The sequence below is a fragment of the Notolabrus celidotus genome, chromosome 5 (assembly GCF_009762535.1).
Source record: "Notolabrus celidotus isolate fNotCel1 chromosome 5, fNotCel1.pri, whole genome shotgun sequence".
Lineage (NCBI taxonomy): Eukaryota > Metazoa > Chordata > Actinopteri > Labriformes > Labridae > Notolabrus > Notolabrus celidotus.
This window is the reverse complement of record NC_048276.1, coordinates 27,046,108-27,073,853: the sequence shown is the minus strand read 5'-3', so window position 1 is coordinate 27,073,853 and position 27,746 is coordinate 27,046,108. Positions and strand designations below refer to the sequence as shown.

The window sequence follows — 27,746 nt, the reverse complement described above, 5'->3', positions numbered from 1 at the left end:
TGGACTTTTTTTATAAAATACTCCACACATGGGCGCTGACTGTGTCGTGGCTGCTTGTCTGCAGCTTTTAAATGAAACAGACAGAGCGAGTGCCTCTTAGCTCAACACTCCCAGTCTCATCTGACCCTATAAGAAACGGATTAGTTTGAAAAGAGCGTGATGTGCAGCTGCATGACAAACACTCGTCCTGAACACAGCCACGGGGGAAATCACATCAGATTGTCTGTAAGAATATCAGCAGCTTTTCTTCCATAATACTCACAAAAAATGAGATAATGTTTGACTTAAATATCAAGTTGGATGATGTCACATTAATCAGCTTTAAACACAGAAGTCGCATGAAGCAGGAAACAAACTGGGCCTGTACAGCCTCCTGGTTAAAACTGTTCACCCCATCAAAAGTACACAGAGTCAAAATGGGAAACTGCTTTCTCCTATTTGCTTTTAATGTGGCGTTCCCCAAGGTTCAGTTTGAGAGCCTCTTTCATTTTGATCAATCTACCTTTGAGGAGTAAGATAGGTGGATCAAATTCTCTATGTTATTGATACACAGTATGACATACCCCGACAAAGTCACTATAGTTCCCTATATGGAGCATTCCTGCTTACTATTGAATGACACATCTATTTCATTGCTTGGATTGATTGAAATAACATGTTGAAAGGATTTTGCCAAAATACAGAAATGTGTGGCTTTAGAAAAGCACACTACCACCTTCTAGAAGAACTAAACCCAGTTTATCAGGCCCCACTGACTGGGCTGATAGAGGTCAAACACAAACTGTGTGGAAATCTCAGACTCTCATATCTAAACATGACATCCTCAGGCTGTCAATCTTCCTACTGTGATCATTTTTGCTGCTGTCTGTGCAGGACAATCACTCGTCTCTGTGTGCCCTGACAGGGATTATAATGCACGTCCATGCTGTGTGGTGAAAAAAAAAAACATCCTTCAACAGAATGAAAACTGACCCTGTCTGCAGATTTCCACAGTGAGGTTAAAAACTGTGAGGCTCTCGTGGACTTGGACATATTTCACTGTGTTTTTTGGGGGTAAGTTCTGCAGTTTAGGGCAGTTTTAGGGCCTGTGTCCAGTAATGGTGATTTATTTGTTCCAGAAGCATCTTTTTTTCTTTTAAAATTCAAGCAGCTCAACGTTCCAGGTGCATTCATTTCCCTCAGTGTGACCTTGTTCGAATTTTGGAACACTATTGAGCTTATCAGTGTCACCTCTCTCTCATGGACCAATCAAGAAGGGGCTGGACTTCTGATGACAACTTTACCAGCAACAATGGCAGAGGTCCTTATTAGAGAGCAACTAACCTCACTTGATGATTTGAGGGGACAGTTTCCAGGTGCAGAGCTGCTGCTGATGCTATGTGATGATCGCTATCCTTTGTTTCCACATTCTCTTTATATTCCATTGACTGAATGCAAATATGAAGTATACTGAGCAACTTTAAACAGATTTACCGGTTTAAGGGAAGAGGAAGTACCACAAGTAAACTTGAGTAACCTTGCAACAGTAAAGTCTGGTTTATACTTCTGCATCGAATGGACGTCAAAGCTTATGACGTAGGTCTGCATAGCTCCCGTACCTACACAGAAGCCTACACACATAGCCGACACCCATCTCCTCCAAAATGTAACTATGGCTGTTTTCGAAATAGCCTGCTACATACTACCTACTAATGTAGTATTCAGTAGGTATTGCCTACTACATACTGCGTTTGAATTTAGTCTGTAGTACGACTGTTCTGTTCGATCTGTGTTGCAGTACGTTGAACCAGACGTCACTGAATTTCCGGTTTCGGAAAGCGGAAGTAAACAACGGCCGAGCTGATAGAGAAACTGCTTCTTTAGCATCCACTTATCATTTAAAGGTTAGGAAGTGGTTTTTATGGCATTTAATACTTTTCAGAGCACATAAAAACTGAGTTCCCATTGTCAAAAAAATAAGAGAAAAGAAAGAGCAGAATAAGCGCTGTGCATTGTGGGAAACAGTACACGAGGCAGACTGGTACAAAGCATACTGTGAAATTTTCCTGAATCAGTAGACATCCGGGGAGTTTTGGCTTTCTGCAGATTTTGCTCTTGTTGACATACTACTTACTACATACTGAATTTTGGCCAAATCAGTACGTACTGCTAGTATAGTAGGTGGTTTCGAATACAGCCTATGTGTCAGTTCGACGCAGACCCCAAGCCCTGTGATTGGTCCGATCGACAGCATTGTATTTCTTGCATTTACAGCACTTCCATGATCCCCGCACAACGGTCATGTATTCAACCTCCTCTGACGTCTCCTTTCTATTCTTCCCTGTAAACATTGCTGTATGAAAAACAACAACATGTATCAGCTCTAGATTAACATAATACATTTGATAATCACTGTGAAAAAGTAAAGACAAATCATAGTGGGACTGCAAACAGGCAACCCGACTATCAGGGAGGCCACACTGCCTTCAAGCATTTCAGCTGAGTATTGCTGCGCGACATGGGCACAACGACGCAGAAGTATGTAGTGCTCACGACCACGTCGACCACTGCTGCGTAGGGTCGACACAGAAGTACAAACCAGCCTGAAGTGTTGGTTAGGAGCGCTCTGAAATTGAGGTTTGAGGCACCGCCAGTGTAAGAATCATACAGGCCCTTAATTAGCTGAGGTACACAGCTTAAATCAACCATCGTTATTTTAAATCATTGGTTTTATCACCTCTACTCTCCAGCACTTGGGCTGACCTTTCAAGTCTTTATTTGGTGAAGGAGGTTCATAAGCTGCTGGATTTGAACCAACAACCAAAATGAGCTCATCACCTCTGATTGTCTGACCTTTAGAAGTTAACAGTGAAGTGTGAGGTGATTCATTATGGCAACATAATCGTTCAGATACTGTATAGTTCTTAAAACACTGTGGAACTGTACATTTGTTTTCTATGGATATAAGCTGATTTTGCTCAGACTGAACATAAAGCTGATATGAATATAAATCAGTGCTGTAGTTTTGGATCTCACAGGTGTTGTAAGAAACACAAACACACATTGCACTTCTGAAAAAAGTGCAAGGTTTCTAATTGCAGATATGTAAACATGGAGCCTTACTCTTAAATTAGGACACATTTCTTATTATTAGATAGAATTTTATCACAAAACTTTCAGATCTGCCACACATTGTGATAGATATTAAATACTTGTAACATGATGCTGATACACAGCTTGAGTTTTTAAAGTCTTTAGTATATCATATCCACCAAATCTGACTTTCCTTATTTCATAGTCTTCCCTGAGATCTGTGGGACATTCATAAACATGTCTGTAACACTAAGATGACCCATGGTGTTCTCACACTCTGTCTGACATCACCACAAAGTTAACTCACCTTATTTCTACTAAACATGTTATTCTGTGTTTATCTATATTCACCGAAGTTTTACTGTCCCTGTTTGATGTCTTTTGCATTTCATTACGTTACATTTTATTGTTAGTTTCTAACCAATCTTCCTGAACTGTAAAGCAGCTGTGCTGTATAGACAAACCTGACCTGGCTCAGAGTTATAAAGCATGCCTTCCCTGTCTCTGTACACACACACACACACACACACACACACACACACACACACACACACACACACACACACACACACACACACATACAGAGAGAGATAGATTAAGGTGTAATTATTCTCTCCAGTGGTTTGTAATTAAAGGCTATTATCAGGTAAAGCAGCAAAGTTACTCTTGGTTAACCAAGCCCAACAGATGAGCTATACATTTAGCTTCCTGCTCTACAGAGCCATGAAACAGCAGGGGTCAATGCAGCTCTGACCACAGGGGCGAGGGTCAGTGTTCTTCAGACAAACTTTACCCCCTTCATTTCACTTAAAGAACTAAACTCCCACATCCACAGAGACTCTCACTGCACACAATGGAGTTAGTATAAAATCTGAAGGAGATCTGCACATATCCTGCATGTTAGAGCAAAATTAAGTGGAGCTCTGGGATCATTATGATGTGTGTGTGTGTGTGTGAAGGTGTTTTTATTGAGAAGAGAGAAAAGTGTCCTTGCTTCAGTCACAGTTTGTTGTGTATAAAATGTTTTATTTTACAGTTCATCAAGGACAAAATGTCACATTTGATTTCAATCCATACAAAGATTTTATTCAAAACATAAAACATACCGGAACACAAAATGACGCGTGCTCTAACAAACTGTCAAACTCTATTAGTCTATTTCACTCGATAAAAATATAAACAAGCATGAGAATCTAAGTTAAGCTCACGGCACTCTCACATTTCTGTCTGTTGAACGCTTACTTAAGTTCAAGTTAGTTCCATTAGCTCGTTTAAATATGAACAAACAATGTTTCATTATAAAAAATATCTCCTCTACTTCCTACATCCTCTCTCGTCTAATGAAAAATTAGAAAGTGAACAAAACCAAAGATATAAAATCAATCAGAGACAGTAAATGATTCTGGATGTGCTTAAAGTTTTTTAAATAACATTTGTTGAATCTGCTGTATGTACACACTCAGTGAAAAACTGTACAAATCCACTGCTCTGTGGGTTGTTTGGTTTGACTTGAGCTCCAATGAAGTCCTGACGTATGATAAAGAGGAATAAACGTGTGCCGTGAGGAAATCTCTTCTTCTGCCTAATGATGCTTTCTCACCATCTCACATCCTGTCTCTGTGTCTTTATGGCCTTTTGAGAAACACGCAGGGTGAGAACATCCCACAGGAAGTATCTCATTATCCTGTTCTCTAATGAGAGGAGGGCATACAGAGAGGGAAAAGCATCATTTAAAGAAAGGTAGCTGGGCTGCCTCCAGGTAAACCGGAAAACTCGGACATGCTGAGGTGGAGCAAACATCCAGAGTTAGATTTCAGATCGAGATATTTATAAGATTTCTAGATGTCAAACTCTTCATAGGATTGTTCCCATCACTCTTAAAAAGTAAAAGTGTTGCTGGTTTCACGTCTGTCCTTTTTTCTTTTAGCTCTTTGTGAGCTGTTTCTAAAGATCTCATGATCCAGTTATAGGGTTGTTTTATCTTCTGACAGCATCCCTAAACGTTAAAGGGTCTGCTGCTTCTTCCAGGATAGTGTGCTCTATACTGAGCCTCCATCTCCTCCACCCAGGCCATGCTCCAGTCCCACGCAGGAACAGGCTCCAGCTCCCCGTACAAGTCTCCTTCTCCTCTGTATGACGGATATATCGCGCTGAGAGGGGAGGCTGGAGGAGAGAAGTCTGCACACAGTAGAGGACGACATATTGAAAGCATTCAATACAAGCGGAGGGATTAATTTAAAACAGAAAGCTCTTAGCCTTTAGAGAAGGAGAAGTAAACATTTCCAAACCTCTGAGGAGAAATCTTTCACGCCGCTTCTCTGGGGAAAAGCTAATTTAGCAGCAGCTTTGAAGCAGCTGTCTGTCACTGAAAATAAAACTAATATGTTCTTCTTTTCATGTCTGAGGCAGAGAAACAAACACTGCCAAGTCACTTCAGACGTATTGTGGACTCTGAAGGAGCTGCTAAATTTCAAAGACCAGAGAGAGAGAAGCTGTCCTGGAGTAATAAAGCTTCCTCTCAGCTGTAGGGTTCATGCTATAGGAGCTCTGCAGATGAACGTGGGAGTGTGACAGTGCGCATTACACACCGCTCTCATCTGAAACCAGCCTGTTCCTGCTGCTGCTTCCATTCATCAGACTGTTTTTAAGACGCAACTTTACAGGAGCACACTCATCGTGACCTCAGTGTGGCAGTCAAAGGTAGTCTCAAATACTGCAGCATCTTCACATTAAAGCCTCTTCACATATACAGTCTATGCTTCACATATGCATGCAAATTTTTCCATAAATTTTCCCCATCGGACGAGGGGGTAGGGGGTAAGGGGTGAGTCTCAGGAGGCAGGACGTGACACCACAAGCAATGATAGCGTTTAAGACATGATTTCCCCTAAAGCAACAGAGACCTGTTGCCACGTGAGAACAGAAGGATGTGCAGACATCTTTACTGTTCTCATCTTAAAAATGATTCTGCATCCTCAACTTCACAAGATTTTATCATCCTGTCACTCTTCCAGTTCAGCCTCGGTGGCATGATCTAACTGCCTTTAGCTCGACCCGTTTGTTTGGATTCTAATTTGCATTGTCACTCATTCCCTACACATTCTATCCTACTGATTAGACCTTACACTTGAAGTCTACTATAAGTAGAAACAATCAGCTCAGGTTGATTTTGTTCTTCTTTCTGCATTTTGAATTCCCTCACATCAGCTCACCCCCACTTCTTATGAAAATGTTACCAGGAGTCTGTCAGGAATGATTCAGGATGAGGTTTCAAAACTTTCCTTTTTTGATAAAGCTTATGACCAGCTCTGAGTTATGCTGCTATAGGCTTCACACTCCCTGTCCCATTAAAGTTACTAACCATTGACCTTTCTGGAGTCCCTGAGCTCCCTTGTCTCATAGGTTCCTCTGAGTCCATGCTGTGTACGTTCCAGACTCCAGCTGCTACAACTACTACTATCCGTCTCATCACTATCATCTCTCTCTGTCTCTCTTAATCTCCTCCATCCCTCTTTCCAACCCCAACTCAGTCAAGGCAGATGTGTCTAACATGAGTCTGGTTCTGCCTGTTGAAGGAAGATTGGCCTTGCCGCTGCAACTTGCAAAATTCTACAAAGTGCTCTGCTCATGGTAGATTAAGATGAGATCAGACACTGAGTTCTGTCTGTAAGAGGAGACTTAATCTTATCCTGTCTTGATGTTGGGTCTTTGTTAATAATTTAACATATTTTCAGTACTGTCTAGACCTGCTCTGTTTGAAAAAGCGTCTTGAGATAACGTTTGTTGTGGTTTGGCGCTATAAAAATAAAGATTGATTGATTGACTGATTGAAAAGTTTCAGGTGTTCACACACGCCCTTCCCTTAAAACCCTAAACTCTGAGCCTCTTCAGGAGTTTTGTTGATGTATGAGCAAAGCTTCAGTCACAAAGATAACTCAGGCTTTGTCAAGGCGAATGATTTAACAAAAAATTAAAAGATTTCTGTTTTTTTAACACCATTTGAATTTCATGACTGATTGATATAAACAGTTAAACAGTGAACTCCTGCCACCAGCAGTGAAACGAGCTGTAAAGACCGCACTGTAAGACTTCAGGAGACGGTGTCCAAGGCTGCAGATGTGATCCTTTTTAATGTGTTGGCCTTTAACTAAGTGGTCTCTATCTTTCTGTATCATTTATAGTCCTTGTTTCTGTATTTTCAGTGTGGCTCATGTGCTGGATTTTATGATTTATGTGTTGATTATTTATTTAACAGAGATTTTTTGTGCCGGTCGCTGTACTTATATTCCTGCTGTTTTACTGCACTGTGCAGCCCTTTAATAAAGGTTACTGCTTTTAAAAATGTGCTGCAATGATGAAGGATTTTTTAGTCAGGAACATCTGACATCTTAAATGTCTCCATGGAGGAAATACCAGTTTACAGGACACAGGAGATGCAGAACTGCTGCTGCATTATCAGACTGCCTTATCAGACTTCATTATCAGAGTACATAATCACCTTTAGAGAAACACTTGAGGTGTTTCCACAGTGCTCTGCTGTAAGAGTGAAACAGATGGAATAAAGCTGAATGCTGACTGCAGAGGGAGAGTGAAGTGACTGATGAGGGGACACAGGATGGGACGATGACTCATCTGGACCTTCAATCTGCTGAAAGGTCTTAAGTAATTGCCTGAGGCCACCTCAGATATTAGCCTTAATGTCTCTGTCTGTTAAAGTGACAGACACAGAAATCTGCTGACATTTGTAACAGCAAACATAACACCAAAAGTTACCCTTTAATACATTCATCAAAAACATTAGAACTAAAATACGTAGACCTAACTTGTCTTTGTGAGTCTGAATGTTGGAGAGGTTTCCTTTTTTTTTTTTTATCTGCTCTCAGCTGCATGAACAGAGATCTCCATCTAGTGGACAGAAACAAGAACCACAACCAAGTCCTCTGAATCCTCTCTCTGAATCTCCCTCTCTTTTTTTATTCATGTGTTTATTTTGGAGGGTTTACTTGATATACAGTTATTCAAGTTTTTTTTATATTGAATTAAATAAGTTTTTTCCATTAAGTGGCATCAAGCTTCAGTGTTGATCCATCTTAATGTTGTTTTCTGGAAGTGTAATGTTTGGGGTTTGAGGATTTGGTATTTTGACTGAACTTAAAGTAGATAACTTTTCTTTAGAAACTTAATAGTTTTTTTAAAGTCGAGTTGGATGTCTAATATAAAGAATGTGACCCTGTCTCTGCTCATAGCGTCTCTTCAGTCAGCTGTTTATGATCTGACTGCTTCACCCTCTCTGAGCGTCTCTCTTTGAGTGAGAAAGTTTGAGTTATCGTTTTTATTGGTTGATTGTTTTCTGATATACCTTATAAATGTAACTTTGAGAACTTTTATCACATTGTCATGCTTATTGATGTGATCATTTTTATTGTTTTATTAGTTTAAGGATATTTCTGTATATTTAGCACATAAAAGTAGTTTGCTTTCATCCCTATGTGTACTTTCACATTATCTATTTTGTAACTCTGAATGTCCTGATCTGATATCTCACTGGCTGCAAAACAAATGTAACTATGGCTATGGGTACAAATACAGTAACACTGACCTGAACCTGGACCTGAGCAGCAGCACTGAGTTTGCAATCTCTGGGTATTCTGTGTATTTCATCTTCCCAAGTGTGTGTTTGTGACAGAGAGGAGGTTTGGTGTCTGGATCCTGCTTTGTCCAAAAAGGTTTTTTTTTCATGTTAAAGGGTACCTGGGTATAATGTGAGGTTGAAATGACTGAGTATACACACTGCATGTGGAGTGACACAAAGCAAGTCGGGACATGCAATGATTGGTGGCGGGGCTCTAGGTGAATGGTCCCAGCCTGTCCATAATGTAGCTCTAGCGAAAGTTCAGACAGGAAGACTATAAAAGCAATCACAGCTGTTATTTAACCCTCCTCTCCCTTGTTCAATAGCTCACCCACTTCCAGCTGCATGCTCCGGAGCTGTCATTGGTTGATCAGCGGCGGCTGTCATCCAATAGCTCAGTGGCACACCCTTAACGTCAGCCTATCAACTTTCTACTGTCTTTTTAAATGTGTCTCTCTCTCCTGCTAGTTCCTTCTTGCATTGATGGTGCACACCGCTCCACCTCCCTATCTCCACCTGGTCTCTGATGAATCCTAGGAATTGAAGACTTGCAACCACCACCACCAGTGTCTAGACTCTGGGGGGATTTCTTCTGCTGCCAAGTTCACACATCCTACGCTCACAAAATTATCCCCATAGAGTCCTTACGCCAAAGATTTCTGTCAAGTTTCATTATTCATTAAGTTGCAATAAATAACCTTTAATCTTCAAACTGTGTCTCTCCTGATTGAACTAATAGTTCTGCTGTTACATGATCACTTGAACAGAAGCAGCAGAACAGGCTGTACTGGCTGCAACAATCTACTTCTAAAGTTCATGTTGTGGCCGCTGATTGTCTTTCAACATTACAGGTAACCTTTACTTTTATGAGACACTCTTCAAACCCCCTACTTCTCATTTCATCTCAAAGAATGTCATCATCTATGGTAAATCCTCCCACAGGTTATCTCTAAAACCCTCAAATTTTAAAAAGGGCCAGGTTTTACTCTTTGAAAGACTGAAATTTAGAATTAAAGGTAGGTTGAAAGGTTAACTTAGTTTTAATAGTAGAGGTTGATGAAGGTGTTTAGACTTTATAAGATGTCTGAGGCATATGAAGTATCAAAGTATTGCTCAGTGGAGAGGTACGTTGTAGGGGCAGCTTGACTTTGTATTTTTTTTAAAGTGAGTATCAAAGCTCTTTAAAAACTTTGATACTGACACGAGATCATTAGAGGAGCTTTAGAAACTCAGCTGGGTCTGTAGATTGTTAAAAAAGTATGTATTTTTCTCATAAGCTGGCAGTCCTGCTGAGTTTTGAAGTCAGCATCAGCCTGTATTCAAAAGAAGTTCATCCTCTGCTCACCTGACAAAGAGGCTCCACTCATCGTCTCCGCTGCCACAGCCAGCAGGTGAGCAAAGTTGGCGCTGTCGTTGGTATAGCAGCTATCCACGGAGCTGATGAGGCTGGTGCGAGCGCTGGCTAGGTTTCCATCCATGACAGAACTCCAGGTGTTCCACAGTGAGCTGTCCCATTCACTGTAGCAGGAGGAAGGTGAGCTCTGGAGGCGGGCGTGTCGCAGGCCAATAGGTGGGGCATCAGGCTCAGTGTTTGCTGGGTCAATCTCCTGCTGAGCGGAGCGCACTGGACCACAGATGTAGCCCAGGGTGGAGGAGAAAGGCAGGGGCAGGGAGGGACGCTGCTCAGGCAGGACACTGCTGACAGAGAGGGATGATTAGATTACTGTGTGTGACACAAACAACAGGCAGAAGAAGAACTCAGGGTGGTTGGAAAATGTGTCTGAAATTGGCTACTGCTTCTTCTACAGTGATATTTTCTAAAACCTTAAGTAACCCACCAACAGGACGAGCTACGGCTGAACTCCATCAATTGTAAAATTCATCAGGTTATCCTGGAGTATTCCCATGTGTTCATATGAAAGGGACTGGTTTGATTCATACTGACCTCAGTCTTTTACCTATCCACTAAAGTCTCATCTTTATGACCAGACATGTAAGCTGAGTATGAAGCTCGGTCGAGGCAGATGTCTGTCTAACACGAGTCTGGTTCTGCTCGAGGGTTCTGCCTGTTAAAGGGAGTTTGTCCTTGCCACTCTAACTTTCTAAATACTGCAAAGTGCTCTGTTCATGGTGGATCAAGATGAGATCAGACTGAGTCATATCCTGTCTTGATGTTGGGTCTTTGTTAATAATATGGAGTATGGTCTTGACCTGCTATGTTAGTTAAATCCCTTGATATAAGGTTTGTTGTGATTTTGCACTATACAAATAAAGATTGATTGATTGATTGATTGATTGATTGATTGATTGATTGATTGATTGATTGATTGATTGATTGATTGATTGATTGAAACAGCTGCTGAGACAGGCATAGAGACATGAACAGGGTCTCAGCCTCACACCTACATAAGAAGAAGCTTCACTGAGCACAGGTTCAGTCTACTCCTGCTCTATATATGAGCGCAGGTACAGTTGACAGGACAGTCTCCCCTGTGTTCACCTGCATCTCTCCGGTTTGGGACTGAGCTCCAGGTACTGAGTGGCCTCCTCTGCGGTCAGTGTGCCTCCTTGTTGATCATCCATTGATCTGGAGTATGATGTAGTAGACCAGTGGCTGTAGGAGGGACGGCTGTTGCTGTTGTTGTTGATGTTGGGATGTCCGGGTTGTCCACGTTGACTTGATGCAGCAGACACTGACTGCAGAGAGCCTATGTCCATTGTTAGCTTTGTAGAACGGCTGGAACTGAAACACATGCAGGAGAAGGACAGTTAGGACTTTATAAAGTCCTGACTCTTTTTAAATTAGGATCATAATTAATGATTCCCCTGACGTGACTTTAAAAAGACATGTAACAGGAGACAATCAGCTGTTACATTTAAAGCTGGAGGCTGGAAAACTTTAACTCTAAGCTAATAATCAACACATCTGCATTCTTTTAACTTATAGTAAAACATGTCTGCAAACAAGATCCTCATGGTTATTTCCCCAACCTCTCAGGTAACACTTGTTTGGCCTCTTCATATGAAAAAGATATACGGAAGGAAGGAAGGAAGGAAGTTTAAGTCATCTTCAGCCAAAAGAGCAATCAGAGGAAACCAACAATGGAGGACGGACTGAACAAAAACAAAAGTTTTTCCAAACATGGGAATTGGTGTTTCTCATCTTTACAGGCTCATAACAGGTGTATCTAGGACAGCATAATGAAACATTATGTGTTACTATAGATACCAAAGTCTTTAAGGTGTGAGACATTAAACAGCTCATCAGAGGTTTACACCTGGTACTAACACCTGTCGTGGATGATAGTTTCTCATGTTTCTCAGTTCAGCACTGACAGCTCTAGTGATCCCGATGCTTGTATAGGTCCTTTAAGCGATCTGAACCTGCATGAGGGACCTCTTATAAAACAGTACAAGTGCACTGGTGACCAAACTCTGTACACATAAGTCCGGTGGAGGTCTGATCCCTAAGTGTTCCCTACCCTTCGTCTGAGGTAAAGCTGTGTGCGTCTGTGGTGTCCTCTATGGGTAGCGGCGGTGGTGGGGGCAGCATGTCAACAAGGTGTAACGATGCAGAGTAATGCAGCAGGCGGGGACAGCAAGCAACTTTACTGCACTCTGAGTGTCCACCTGAGTAAAATGAAACAACAGGAAATAATCAGAATGTATCAGAGTTATCAATAATTACTTTAGTTACTTTACAATTATATCACATTACAAACACTGGATCAACTTTGTGCACCATTTCATATTCTCAGTGTGTAACAGTGTGTGGAGGATTTGGTACCATGTCTGCCTGTCGGTATATGACTCAGTCTCTGTTTGTAGACGGACGATGGACACGCCTGGTTCCTGGTTGGCACTATGGGGACGCTGTTCACTGCATGCAGCTCTGTGGAGGAATGGTCAGACATTGTTAAATATAATATGATGATAAATCATCAAATCTTCTGTTAAAAAGTGTCTGACATTTTGCATACAACTGTGTTGATTATATCCTGATTATGTTGAGCATCTATTTAATTTGCTCTCAGTGTATAAAATATGATGACCTGCTGTCATGATGATAACCAGCTTGATGGGACTGTTTAGTATGGTGTGCTCTGTCAGGGTCAGTGAAGCCAGGTTATCAAAGATACTCAGGGTACGTGAAGGTTGTTTCATAGTGTAGGTCTAACACAAGACATCTCATATAAAACAGTATTATAATGTTTATAAAATGAAGTAATAGAAAGGTTATTTACAGCTCTAAAATAAATGCTCTAGTTTCCACAGGTTTTATTCTGGATCAGTTTAACAGGAGGAACAAGTTTCCAAAGTCCTCAGCTGATACACAGGCGTATTAAAATAAGGACGGTAACACGTAGAAGAGAAATAAAATCACGTTTCTCGATCTGCCTCTACTGACCGTGCTTATTGTGGCTCTTCTCCCAGGACTCCCTCAGCAAACCCATCTTCGGCTGGGGGCGTATGGCCTGTTTCCATGGTAACGCGTCTTGGCTACCGAGGGACGAGCTCTTTGAAACAGGCTGAGAGAATATCTGGATGGTCTCGGTCCCTTGCTGATGCAGCAGACCATGAGGCATTTTAGGGCAGCGCTTCGGACTGCTGAAGGTCTTCAGTCCGTTTCCCGTCAGGTCCACGTAAAATGTTCCGTACACGCCGCAGCCGTCGGTCACAACGGGGACGGCTGAGTCCAGACAGCTGGGGTCCTTCTTTGATGAGACTGGGAGACCTTACGGTGATGGGGAAACAGATTCAATCAGAGTGGAATGAGGAGATTTCAGCCTGAATTAATACTGACGCCTCTATGTAACCTCAAACACGCCATCAGGGAAAAGACTGATTATACCAATATATTCATCTTTAATGTCTTAACATTTCAATGTACTTCTGTCTCAAGTTAGGTGTTACACGAGGAGGTTTACAGCAGCAGAAACCACTTCAGTTTACATCTTCAAAGGGAGTGAAATGTTTGATGTTTAAAAGAAAGCAGGAGAGGATCCTCTTTTCAGGAAACACACCTCACACACATACTGGAAACACTGAGCTAAGATAAAAACGGTATCACTTTGTCCACAAGGTGCGCCAAATCAACACAAACTGGAAGATCCTCACAGGAGCTTTACGCTGACTGATTAATCAATAAACATGCTGAAGACAAACAATAACATCGATTGGATAATGCAGTTTTGTTAGGGGTTGCATAAGTCAACACAACAACACAATATCTCCAGAAATGAGAGGGATGTCAACATTAAGATGTTGGAGACCTCTGGAGATATGCAAAAGTCACACTCTCGACTCTGTTCTCTCAGCAGGCGAGCCTCGTGTAGAGAGGCTAGCTATTAATGATGTAACAAAAATAAGAGAATGTAGAATAATGTCAACAAGCTGCACAAAACAATTCAAACAACAGAATCAAGGTTCAAAGTCAACACGACACGTCAATCTGAAGTCAGTGATTTAAGGAGAGAGGGAGCAGAGGACATCTCCCTCTCTCTGATCATGAAAGATCAATAAGGGCTGTCATAAATGTACCTGAGTGGATCTCATAAAGCATGACATCATATGAGATATTCTGTCTCTTTTTATGGATCAACCAATCACAGCTTTTTTCAAAATTTCAATCCCGCCTCCTCACTGAGATAAACGTATCTTGTCTTTCCTTGCTCTGAGAATACTCAAAAATCATTCCTGAGCTAAAACTTCCTTCTGAAAAGTTAAAAGCTGCGTTAGGAGCTCTGTGATAGGATCCTCAGACTGAGAATATGGGCACAGGGCTGGTATAACATCTGGTTGTTTCTGTAAGACTGAGTATTAAACCTCTTTCTGAGTACTATCCAGACTCAAAATATGAAGCCCATGTGGAAGTGTTATAAACTGCAGTTCATTGAGCATCCGCTTGAGGCTGGCTGCAGAAACACTGGAAACCACATACACACCAATTAAAAAAAGACGATCATTCCAGCAGATATAAACATCAAAAAACAACTTCAGTCTGAACAGGAGGGGTGTTTCTAACGCGACAGTTCAGAAGATATTAAGATTACCAGTTCTGCCCATTTAAGAACATGACTGACTTGACTGACAGGCGGGAACACTGTAGCTGTTGGCTAGGAGGGTCAAAGCCCGCCTCTTCACCTCAGTCAACAGAAGTTAGGTTGACTTCAACATTTCCAGTATGGCTCCCGCCGATGATTAGCTTCGAAACAGCGCTTCAGAACAGATGGGTGACGTCACGGATACTATGTTCAGTCGTTATACAGTCCATGGTGCTAATACGTGATAAGTACTCACTGGTGCTCCTGAGGCCCGGATGTTTCTGACCCTGAGCCCACAGGTCCTGATACTTCTGGCTGAAGGCGGGTCTCCAGCCTCCAGAGATCCAGGGGGAATCTGGAGCTACCATCCTGCAGAGAAGAAGGCACTTTTAAAGACAGACTATAATTAAGAGCATGGATTTTAGCCCTATTATCACCTTATTTCACCTTTGCATGTACTTTGCTCGCCATGATACACAACCTAATTCAAAATATACAAAAGTCTAAAATAAATAAAGATGCACAACAACTGAGGGAAAATAAATAAATACATTAAATAAATATGTAAATAAAATAAATGTATCATTATTTAAGTTCAGCCACAAAATAAAGAGTGTTTTGTAAATATGTGATTCTTAAGAGTAGGTGCATCATAAGCAGATTTAGTATTAGCAGGCTGGATCCACTACAACTTTAATTTAAACATGGTGTGTAGTGACCATGCTCTCTTGTGTCGCTCCACTTCACCTGTGTTTAATGATGAGATCTTCACTGGCTAGTCTCTGCAGACCTAAGAAGAAAACATTTTCAAATGTATCCACATTCATGTCAAACATCTTGTTCAGTTGGAAAAAAAAAACTTTGAGGTTTATGCCGTAGCTGTGTGCACACACCTTTAGTCCTGCCATGTCTGGGGATCAGGTGACCTGTCCTTCTGTGGCGTCTGCAGAGGCAGACAGCTACAACCATCAAACCACACCACAGGAGGGCGCCAACACTGCCGATCAGCACCGGGTCCTGAAGCAGGGCCAGGACATGAGACACATCCTGATCTTTCCTGTCCGAGTCAGGAGGGCTGCTTGTTTGTGGGTCTGCAGGGGAGACAGAAAGTAGATCAGAGATGGGTCCAGGGTGGAGTGATTCCAGAGAGGATAAACTGTAAGAAACATGGGTCAAGAAAAGTAGAGTGCTGACAGTCACACCAGAGACAGAGAAACAACAGAGATATACTTTTAAACAAAGAGAGTATATCATTTATGAAGTCATGATACTTTCTCTTCACTTGGTTTGTGCAGTGTCCTGAAAAAATAGTCACCACACTCACTGATGACAAATCCATGGGGGTCACTCAAAGCTCCTACTCCCGCTCCGTTGACAGCTGCGATGGTGATCCAATAGCGTCGTCCTGGTTTGACTGTGGAGATATCCAGGCTGTGCCGGCCACTATCCACAGTCCAGTTCTGGTGCAGCTGCTCTTCAGACTCCACACACCACACCTGTAGAAGAGATCAGGCTCAGATTTATGCTCTATGAAGCACCTGAAGTGCTGCAGCAGCTCTCTGCATTCATGGTCTGAAGTAGGGGAGACTGGGGACACAAGTCGTACAAATAACACCTTACTGGTCTTATCTCCCCAAACAGAAACATGCTGGGTGAAACATGTATCAACAGCCAAGAATCAAAACAGGCAGATACTCTTCCTGATGACACATGTTTTAGTGGATGTAAGGTTTCTTCTTTTGGAGTTTAAAACATTGTATGAAATAAGAAGAGCTGAGGGACAGCCCTATATATGTCGAAAATTTTCATTATTCATATTTTAAAAGTTTGAATTTCACTGCTTTTGTAACAGATGTGCATATCTAACAGTATCTGTTTACATAAAGAAGGATTATATTGTTCTGTGTAGGAACTGAAAAAAGTCTTCTTTCTGAGTTTGTGACTGTAAAGTAGTGATTTGTACTTCATAGATGGTGTCATGGATGCCTAAATGTCTTTCACAACACTCAGTTTTTTTTTGTTTGTTTTAATGAAGATTAGCTGTGGTCCTCTGTCCAGACGGAAGAATTAACACAGTTCAAAGCAATGTAGTGAGTGTGTATCACTACATCAGTACTGACATCTGTAAAAGCGGATAGAGCGAAGGTGTAGGAGCAACATGTATTGAATAAATAAATAGGTTTGTTTCAGTTCTAAGTACTTGTTCTCATACTTTCAATATTCAGAATCAATAAAGGCACGAGGAACAGAAGCTAGCTGCATTACAAAATGCTGTTTTCCTGTCTCACACTGAAAAATGTAGTGACATCTGCACATGAAGTAAGGTAAGGTAATACACACAAGGTACCTGTTCTCCAGTGAGCTAAACTTCATTCAAAGTAATTGCTATCATTTCACGTGTTTACTCTGAACACTGTGTTTACCCTAACTGTTAAATTCACATGGAACTAAACTGCCATACTTACTGTTGACCCCTCAGTTGGTCAATAATTCAAAATCCAAAATAAAATTACATGATAATTATAATCTTTCACTCCAATCCCCTCACTTCTTTCCTTCTGCATGTTCTTTTTGTGGGATCAGTTGAAGTTTGTACTCTGCTGCCCCCCTCTGGTCTTAATAGTCTCTAACACCCCTTACACACCAGCTGTTTTCAAAACTGCCTACAATACTAGCAGCAAGTACTGATTTGTGCCAAAAACCTTGATCTCATACTGATTCGAGAAAATCCCTCAGTATGCAGTGGACCAGCCTCCCTCGCGTACTGTTTCCCACAGGTGAGGGTCAGGTGAGATGAATACCAGGTTTAGAATTACCAAATTATGTGCCATGTTTCCCGATGATTGTGACATCAAAGCACTCAGTGCCTCTAGTTATTCCATATAATTTCTTTGTCACAGGTGACTGTACTTGTGTGAAGTATTAACAAGAAGAGTTTCGTGGTTTCTGATTTTCCTGTGTGCCTGTCTGACCTCCTGTGTTTTTTCACCTGCAGTCATCTCACACCTCAGCCTATAGCAGTGAGCTCGCACCACGTTTTTCTCCAGGCGAGCTTTTCCAGCCACACTGCAAAAACTCAAAATCTTACCAAGGGAAATTGTCTCAATTTTAGTCAAAATGTCTTATCCCACTAAACTTAAGATAAAATGCTCAAATTAAACTTTGTAATCTTATTTCAAGTACAAGATGGTCTTAAACCTAGAGAAGTGCTGCTATAATACAACTCAAATTAAGGTAAATATATCTCAAATGAAGAAGTTGACATGACATTAGAAATATATTGGTGCAAAAATCTTTTTTTGAGGGAAACAATACTAATTGTTAGCATTCCTGGCTTATTCTGAGACACTAAGCTTTAAAATACTGGTAAAATATAGCTTGAGATAAGTTTTCCCTTCTAACTTTAAGATCACAGTTTTTACGTCTCATTTTAAGAAATCTTACCAAGCAAATTTCACTTCTTCCATTGACAGATTTTTTTTTGTATTTCAAGGTAAAAGTTCCTTGAAATAAGTTTTTTTTTCTTGTTTTTGGAGAGGCATTTTTTCCAGTGCAATGTTATGGATTTTCTTTTTTACTTCAGCAAGCTCAGTTTTGACTTGACTTTGACTTAAGTACGTGAACTCATACCTCTGACAGATTTCCAGGCTGCAGAGCAGGTAACACAACAATAGGTGAGCATGAAGAACTGATCCTTGGTATTCACCTGGTATCCCTGTATGATGCCATTGTGGGTGTCATGAGGAGGAGGCTCCCAGCTCAGACTGACTGTGTTATTCTGCTCACGGCTCACTGTGATGGAAACAGCCAGTGGGGGTGCGCTGGGCACTGTATGAAGAGGATGAACATTACTAAAACATTTTATCTACCATTAATTCAAGTTCAGGAAAAGCATATGCACTCATTTTTAAACAAACACAGTCAACATTTGTTGAAGTTGGTACAGTGTGTGCCTGAAGAGTGTTGGATGACAGACTGAGCTGATGACTAGATGACATGTTGTGTTTCTACAAGCTTTCCATGTCTTTTAATTAAGTGTTTGGTTTTTCACAGTAAACCAACACAAAGAGCAGAGAGAGTAAGTGTTTAGAATCAGGTGAACCATGCAGTGTTGGGACCTGGATATTGATTAAACGTCAGGAGCGACTTCACACTTAACAACGGGATAAAGAATCTCAACACTCACCTGTTTCAGGTACTCTGAGGTGCCGCGTATTGCTCTCTCTACCGTACAGGCTGCTGCCATAGGGACGAACTTTGAACTCATACTTGAAGCCTCTCTTCAAAGGCCCCACCAGAGTCTGGAAGCTGGGCATAGTCACTTTCTTTGCAGCCCAGTCTGAGCTGGCAGGCAGCAGACTGCGATAGAGGACCTCAAAGCCATCCAGGTAATGAGTTTGAGCAGAGAGGGACTGCAGCTGTTCAGTAGTAAAAACACCACAGAGATCACACATCACAAAGATTTCTGCTTCGCCTTTGTATTCTTCCTGATTTAGCTTTTCCATACCTTCCATTGCACCCGGGAAAAGTTTGACCCAGGAACCACGATGGTGACGTTCTCCAGGGCGACTCTCAGGGCTGACAGCTCTTTGTGGAGGTCTTTCTGGACAGTGCTGGCTGCCTCTGGAAACAGGTTTTAATCGTTTTTTGTTTTTTTTTTAAGGTAAAAAAGTTAGGACTGACTTTGAAAGCTTCACTTTTCTAAAGCAAAGGTAAAACAAGAAAATAAATCCATCCCTAATTTAGACAGAGAAACTGTGCCTTTTGAAGTCGAGAGGAGACAACCAGACCTCTTGGCTATTACTCACTCACCAGAGAAAAGGTGGGCTCCCACTGCAGAGCAAGCACCACTGCAGTGGTAAAGCATTTGAGTTTGGTCTTACATCTAGTGGGAAAATACAGTCTACCTTTTGTTAAGTTGTCCATTGTTAATTAATAATTAATAACTGTTTGATTACACTGGCTCTGAGCTTCCCCTCTCTAGAGGAGAATCAAGTGTGAAAAACTCCCTCATGTAGCCAGTAACCATCAAACCTTTGAGCAAAAGGCAGGATGCAGGTGGTCTTTAATCTAACCTGTGATTAGGATGATAACTGCACGGCCTGGAACACAAAAACTTCTTCAGTTTGCGACTGAACACTCTGCTCTGCCTTGTGAAGGGACTGTCAACTAAAACACAGTTTCTGATTGGGGACATTTCTGCTGTCATCCTACCTTCAACTAGCAGCTGTGCACTGGCAGTGACCACACCTACGTCATTGGCAGCAGTGCAGGTGTACTTCCCAGCATCCTGAGAGGTAACATAGTGGATCTGTAGAGTCTGGTCTGGGTTTACAAGATACCTGTAGACACATGGAGTCAGATTCAGTGATTTCAGGAGTGTTTACAAAGTGTGAATAAGTAGAAAAGTCTGAAGTCCAGTCATTAAACACTTCATCAGAATGTTATGTCTTGTTTTTATCATTGTTACAGATAACTAGTCACAAATATATACAGATCATATCCGGTGTTGGGTTTTACACTGTGTAAGGAGTCTGCTTCAGTATCTGGGGTAATACAATACCTGCCGTTAGGCAGAGGCCCCTGCTCTCTACTCCAGATCACAGCAGGTGGGGGGTCACCTTTAGCCTGGCAGTAGAACTGGGCAGACTCTCCCACCCTCACTGACACGTTTTCTGGCTTCAGCACCAACACAGGCTTGGCTGCAGCAGGAGAGAAGAATGAATGAATACAAACACAAGAGGACACTACATTAATAACATGAAGCTAAATCTAAATCTAAATCATTATCGGAGTAGAGGCGTGTTGTCTCACCTAGCACAGACAGTCGAGCCGCCCTGCTCTGTCTTACTCCTGCAGTGTTGCTGGCCACACACACGTACACACCAGAGTGGTTCCTCTGTGCAGGAGCGATGATAAGCTTCTTGCTCAGGTCCTTCAGCAGCCGCATGGTGCAGACAGGGGAGACACACAGTTCAGATCAGTGTGCATGTACTTTCTGCTAATACTTTTAAAATCTCTTTATCAGCATGATAACAGGAAACACTTCTGTCTGACGCTTACGCTTTAACTTAGAGAGTTTATTTGTTTATTTTGTTGTTATAATTTCAAATGACGTGTCCAAGAAAATAATATCCACCTCTATGTCAGTACTGTGTAACACTTTGAAAAAGGAAGGTCAGCCAGGAAGTGTGTTAAAACCACGTTACCTGTTCTAATGACGGTTAATGGATTATAAGGAACAGCTACATAAAATGTGACCTCTTGATTCTCACTGCCCATGTTTAATCAGATCAATTGAGAAACACTGAAACGATAACAATCTGTCAGATTCTCTTTTTTTAAAATAACTTGTAAATCTCGAAGATGTGGGACAGTTGACCTCTACACTCTGAGCATGACACTGCAGAAAAAAATGTCACCATGCCACATGGTAGAAAACTAACTGTTGCAAATTTTGTTTTTGTTTTTGTCCCTTTTGGCCTGAAAAACCAAACCTATTTTAGACTGTAACTTCAGTAACCTAAAGAGCTCATTAACAGTGTTTCTGGTGTATTAAACTGATTATATTAGAAACTGATTCTTCTTAGACGAGAAGAATGTACTGTAGGGCTTACAGTGTAATGCTGATCCATGCTGTTTATGGGCCTCCCATCTTTCTTCCATATGATGTTAGGTTCAGGGCGTCCTGTTGGAGGGCCACAGTTTAAAACAGCCACCTCCCCCTCCGCCACCACTGCATCGCTGGGCTGCACCATGAACTCCTCCTGCAGCACTGCAACAGATCAGTCTGAGTTAGACTCAAGGCAAACTTCAAATATGAGCTTAATAAACCAAAGAGTCCCAATGAATAGCCATGAGCTCTGATTACTGAACTGTCAGAGTAATTATGGGCAAACATTTCAAGTTACCTGACCTGTAGATTTAGACCAAGTCAGTAAACAGATAAAGAGAGATGAAATAAGCCACACTAACTCAGTCTGGACTATAAAACCTTCTAATCATCTGTGATTGGACAGGACTTTTGCAGCACAAACCCTCCAAATACAGTCCAGCTATCACATCAGCTGCTGCGTGTCGCCTGCTTTACTGAGACCCAGTCAAGTAAACAGAGAGGGTCTGAGGTCAATTAGCACCTCTGTTTGACCCCCTCCTGTCCAGCAAACATTGACAGTGGACCTCGGGCCCCCTCTGTGTGTTATCACAAACATCTTTATCAGCACTCTGCATGTGTGGGGGTCATGCTCTCATCTGCGCACCCATCTCCTCGGAATTACTTTGTGTGTGGGGCTTTCATGGTTCATTTATGAGAGCAATATAAAAGGAGAGTAAATCTTTTATTGACATGGGGAGATCTATTTGGGAGGCTAGTTTATTAAAAACAATAAGCTTTGTGTGGGGGGAAAGTAGTCATGACATGTTGCAATAGTTCTTTTTTTTGCATGTTGAGTTTAGATCTAGATGGTTAACTCAACAATTTGGTTTGCAGCAAGAAACACATGAAAACTAATCACTCAAGTCTGTGGATCTAAAAGTTGCTAGGAATGCATGATAGGGAGAAATGTAACAGCTTTACTGTTTGAAAAAGCATCTTTAGTGAAACTGAAATCTCTGCTAGAATTATATATTTTGACAATCTGAGTGTCTAGAGCAAAAACTAGCAAAAAAATAGGTGTTATGTAGAACCTGAAGCAGGGGAAAGTGTATCACTCACTTTAACCCTCCCTGTCCCATTAAAGTTACTAACCATAAACCTTTCTGGAGTCCGTGAGCTCCCTTGTCTCGTAGGTTCCTCTGAGTCTCTGCCGTAGACAGCCTGCTGTTGTGGACGTTCCAGACCCAGCAGAAATAACTACTAATATCCGTTTCATCACTATCATCTCTCTTCCTCACTCAATCGCCTCTATCCTACTTTCCAACCCCAACTCGGTAGAGCCAGATGTGTGTCTAACATGAGTCTGGTCCTGCTGGAGTTTTCTGTCTGTTAAAGAAAGTTTGTCCTTGCCGCTGTAACTTGTTAAATACTGTGAGGTGCAATGCTCATGGTGGATTAAGATGAATTAAGACTGAGTCCTGTCTTAAGACGGGACTGGATCTTATCCTGTATTGATGTTGGGTCTTTGTTGATAATTTAACATAGAGTACGGTCTAGACCTGTTACCTTAGCAAAGGCGTCTTGAGATAACGTTTGTTGTGATTTGGCGCTACATAAATAAAGATTGATTGATTGATTGATTCTTTGGTACATTAATTTAAGTTTTTGAAGTTTAGTTTATGACTGCCTTCGGTCTATAAATAGTCTACACGTCTTCCAGATGAGCTTTAATATTCACAGTACCTTTCCTACAGTATCTGTCATTTTTTTAAATGACTTGTTCGAATGTGAAATAGTATACAACAGAGAGTAATCACCCGACACAGCGGGGGAGGTCAAACCTAAACCGAGTAAACACACTCAGTGTCTGAAGATCACTCAGTGTGAGCTCTCTGTCTGTAAGATACCTGCATTATTTTCCCTTCTCCCAGTATAGGACAAGAACATAGAGGACAGTTGTAATCTATGTGCATGAACGGAAACTCTGTCCAACACCAAGATGAGTAATCCGAAACTCACCAAGCACCTCACCAAACAACACACTGCTACTGAGCTAGCTGCAGAGAGTCCACCGCTGCAAACACTGGTGATCTCTAATTCATTCATTTCATGATGCAGGAACTCAGTTAGTAAGCCAGTTTATTTTTGTTAGTGGTAACTAGTAATTGTAAAAAAAAAATAAAAATGATTTTAATCAAAGATAACTTTGCTGAATGAAGACGTGTGCTGCTCATTCTGAGTTTTAAACGATAAAACTAAAAAAAATGTATACAGTAATAGGTAAAACACACTTCAGTGATATCTCTTGTCTTACCTGCAGCAAACAGGGATGCATTGCGGCTGATGGCCGTGCCTGCACTGTTCCTGGCCACACAGGCGTAGACGCCCTCTTGCGACTGACTCCGTTTTCCTCTCCCCACAGTCAGAAAGAATAGGCTCCCATCAGGCAGGGTGATGGTCTGCCACTGTCCACCTGAAAGATCCATCGGTTGTCCATTCCGCAGCCACTCGATGGTCAGCGGCTTGCTGCCCTCGGCACTGCAGGAGAGCTTGGCAGGACTCCCCACTTTCACCACCACATCAGAGGGCTGGTGGATGATGCGGGGAGGTATTTCCTCTGCACAAACTCTGGAACCTGAAGAGACAACAGAGAGATGTAAAGTCTGCAAAAACACCAGAATCTGTATTTAACAACTGCAATAAAGAAAAGCACAGTGATTATTTTACATTGACAGAAGTATAAATACTCTGACACTTAGTTTGGATTTAATTTTCTACCAGTTTTATCCACACACTCTGAGTGCCGTTTCAACTAAATCACTTTTCTGTCCCTTAGGAATTTCATTTGTTCAAAGCATCATTGCAAAAACAACATTGAACAGGAGAGACTGTAAAAAAAGATACAAAGGCTAAAGATATTGCAGCGACTACAAAGAGCCAAAAGCCTCTGAGAGGCTGGGCCTAGTAAACTGTCTGACGCCCTGAAGCAGAAAGTCAAAAATAAGTTAAACCTTTTATTAAAGAAAAAAGATAATCAAGTCAGTGATCACAGAAAATAGTGGTCAACAAAAAATATGGTGACCCAGTCCCCCGCCCCCCCTCCAACTACAAACAAAAGGAAACAGGTGGCTTAAATGAATAGAATTTACCCGCCCCTTACAAATGACCCACTATCAACCTGACATCACAATAAACCATGCCATAACCAAACAACAAAAATAACACCACAAAATATACAAGCAATAACCTACCCTAAACCAGGTAGATACTTTATACACTCTCAAATCCTTCATTGCTCCTACAGATATCAATACTAAAGTGTGTCAGGCACTCTGATTACCTTACACATGAATAACTATGGAGATAGCTGAGTGTATCTGCAGCCTGGAAGTTGTATTTGTGTGTTGAAGGTCAGATCTGATTTTGCTCTTTTACTCTAATTGAACATTCACACGCTCAAACTGTGCCAAAATCAATGAGATCAACTTCATTTTTAGTGTGTAAGGCAGGGACTCCCACACACAGATGATACCTATATTAGCTGCCCAATGGCAACAAATTTTAAATTTTCTCAATTAAATTTGCTTTACTGGCATGAACAAACATGTTGTTGCCAAAGCACATAAAATGCATACACATACATTACATATAAATTCATTACGTATTATATATATTACATATTTTATACGCATTAATGAACGATGGTGTTTCTCTTTATCATCAATGTAAGATCGCAATCCAGGAACACCGAAGCAGATGATGTCTCGTCACTTTCTGCCCCTCATTGCCCTGTACATGCAAGTAAGGAATAAAAGTCTTATCCTACTTTCTTGAACAGTCAAATGTTTCACCAGCTAAAATCTCTGCACAGAGACTGCAATAAGGGTCTTTGTTTCTAAAATCTTGAGTAGCTTTAAAAGTGCTGTGGGTTTAAATGTTGTGCACAGTCCAAACAGAAAAAGGTTTATTTCCATGTATATGGTAAATGGACTTGCACTTGTATAGCGCTTTTCTAGTGTTTCTGACCACTCAAAGCGCTTTTACCCTTCCTGCACATTCACCCGTCATTCACACTGATGGTAGAGGCTGCTATAGTAAGAGACGACCATTATTAGCATTCATACACACTCACACAGCACTGAACAACAGTGGGAACAATCTGGGCTTCAATATCTTGCCCTTCAGCATGTGACTGCACAAGTTGGGATCGAACCACCAACCTTCCGATTGATAGATGACAGTCTCTACCAACTGAGCCAAAGCTGTACATAATATCACACACATTGTTATCAGTGAATTTTCTCTGCATCAGTATCAATCCAAATAATCCCACATCAGTCAGACTTCAATATGTGTGATTACAAGAACAGAAAAATTGTATGTTTTAGAGGAACAGCAGTGTATGTCACATACCTGATGGACTCACTGTATCAGAGCTGACACTTGGTCCAGTAAATACAGTAAAGTAGGTGATAACTATATGAACCGGACACTCTGCAGGGAACAACAATCTAAAAGTGTTAACATCTTTTCCAGAACAGAAGACCCAACAAACAGCAGCTCCTGGCACTATGCCTTCCCATTTCAAAGTTAATTTAATAAGCAACACAACACCCCAACAAACAGTGGAGTTGCCAACAAACAATGTCTGTTTGCTTCAGCAGCAGAGGAATGCCATTGTTTGAGCTTCCCGGGAAGGTGGATGACCACACTGAAGGAAACTGGAGGACCGAGCTTCCTGACAGCAGAGGAAGCTGGAGGGTCTCAGGAACATCAGCTCTCATCGGCACATCCGCAGCAGAACAAAAGACATTCAATTTCTTCTGACTGGTTTGCAATAACAAGGATTTCTTGCAAAGAGAAAAAAGTTTCAATCATCCCTCTGGAGAGGCCACAGAGGTTAGAAATCATCCGAGTATTAGTATTTGAAACCTCTTCCCGTCTCATTCAGAGAAATGATTAGAGAAACTGAAACATGTGTGATGACAGTTTCATTGAGAAGCAGGCAGAGAAAAGTACTCCTGATAACAGACCGGAAACAACAAGGATAATGAAAGAATACATTAAACTTAATCGTACTCTGACCCCCGAAATGTTCAAGGATATCCACAGAAATGCCTTCAAATAACAGCCAACAATAGTGTGCTTCACTTCACTGTTATTGAGATGTGTCACTGTGAAAGTATTTGTATGGCTTACTATTCCTTTTCCCCCAGGAATAATTTTGTTATAAGATTCCTAAATGTGTCGTTAACTTACATAAAGAATTCAGAAAGAAGCAAGGCAGGCGACAGCCAAACAACACACCTGAGACTCACCTCCCCGCCTCTCATGTTCAAACACCTGCTGAGCACAACATAAATGGACAGTGAGGGACAGTAGGGGACAGTGAGAGCTGCTGTTGTGGAGTGAGATCAATTATTAGCTTATCTAATTGATCCATTAGTGGATCAACAGAGAAGTGGAGTGTGAAAAAAACGTTGCTTACATTTAATTTTTAAAAGAGAATATATGTATCACCCTTTGTGTTTTTGGCTTATGAGACATCACAAAAAGCACTTACAGTGTTCCACTTTCTACTGACAATTGAAAAAATGTATACTCAACTAACTGGAAAAACACTCAGATTAATTAAATGATTATTAAATGTTATTTTTAGCGTATAACCCCATACAGATGGAAAGAAAAAAGATGTTACACAATGAAATTGAATAAAATAGGCAAGAACAATATCTTATTTTGATGTTTATGGTGTAACATCTGCTTATTCAAATACATGCACCTAAAGTAAGAGTTTTTTGATGTTGAATTTCTGAATTTATTTTGTCTGATTCAACTTTTTGAAAATGAATCTTTGTATTAGTTCGGTAACAATCTAGTTCCCCTTAGATTATATGCTACGTGTTTAGGGTTTGAGCACACTAAATGACGTTTAATAGTAAAAAAAAGATGTATTTATCTGAGTAGACTGAGATATCCAGACACCGTATTAGTTCAGGGAACAATAATTGCATAGTATTGATCAGTTGGTCATAGTAAATACCTGAATAATAAATAACTCTAAACGTACTCACCTGACAGAATAACTCCAGACACAGTCATCATGGTGATGAAGATGTTCCCAGTCATCATGAACAGCAGGAGTCACATAGATCTAAACTTTAGAGTCTGAACCAGCTGCTCTCTGAAAGATCACTTCACTACCTAACCTTTAATGACTGATATACATATAAAGCTTCTTTCAACCGAGTTCTTTTCCAAAGTCTAATTTACAACATTTATAATTTAATCGAGGTTTTTATTAAACCTATTGTCAAGTAATCAGCGCAAACTTCTGCCCCTCTGCTGCTCTGTAAGCAGTAACCAAGCCAGCGTCAAAGTAACGCAATGACATCACACTTCC

General features: G+C 41.1%; 1 protein-coding gene across 4 annotated transcripts; it reads right to left on the bottom strand.

Annotated features, from left to right (window-relative positions):
• Positions 1-4,061: 4,061 nt before the first annotated feature.
• Positions 4,062-27,707, bottom strand: robo4 (roundabout, axon guidance receptor, homolog 4 (Drosophila)). 4 transcript variants are annotated; one of them, XM_034683331.1, is made up of 20 exons: positions 27,418-27,707; positions 26,651-26,686; positions 23,658-23,978; positions 21,366-21,523; positions 20,563-20,683; positions 20,312-20,450; positions 19,963-20,090; positions 19,256-19,371; positions 18,935-19,166; positions 18,455-18,576; positions 16,073-16,244; positions 15,642-15,839; positions 15,496-15,538; positions 15,005-15,117; positions 13,113-13,439; positions 12,492-12,596; positions 12,187-12,334; positions 11,205-11,447; positions 10,050-10,402; positions 4,062-5,250 (listed from the first exon to the last, which is right to left on the bottom strand). In XM_034683331.1, exons 3-20 carry the CDS (start codon positions 23,827-23,829, stop codon positions 5,069-5,071), a joined length of 3,072 nt encoding a protein of 1,023 aa, XP_034539222.1. In that variant the 5' UTR covers positions 23,830-23,978; positions 26,651-26,686; positions 27,418-27,707; the 3' UTR covers positions 4,062-5,068. The 4 variants fall into 4 exon arrangements, with proteins under 4 accessions (XP_034539222.1, XP_034539223.1, XP_034539220.1 ...); XM_034683332.1 differs by having other exon boundaries at positions 10,050-10,399; XM_034683329.1 differs by lacking the exon at positions 26,651-26,686.
• Between the last annotated feature and the right edge of the window lie 39 nt (positions 27,708-27,746).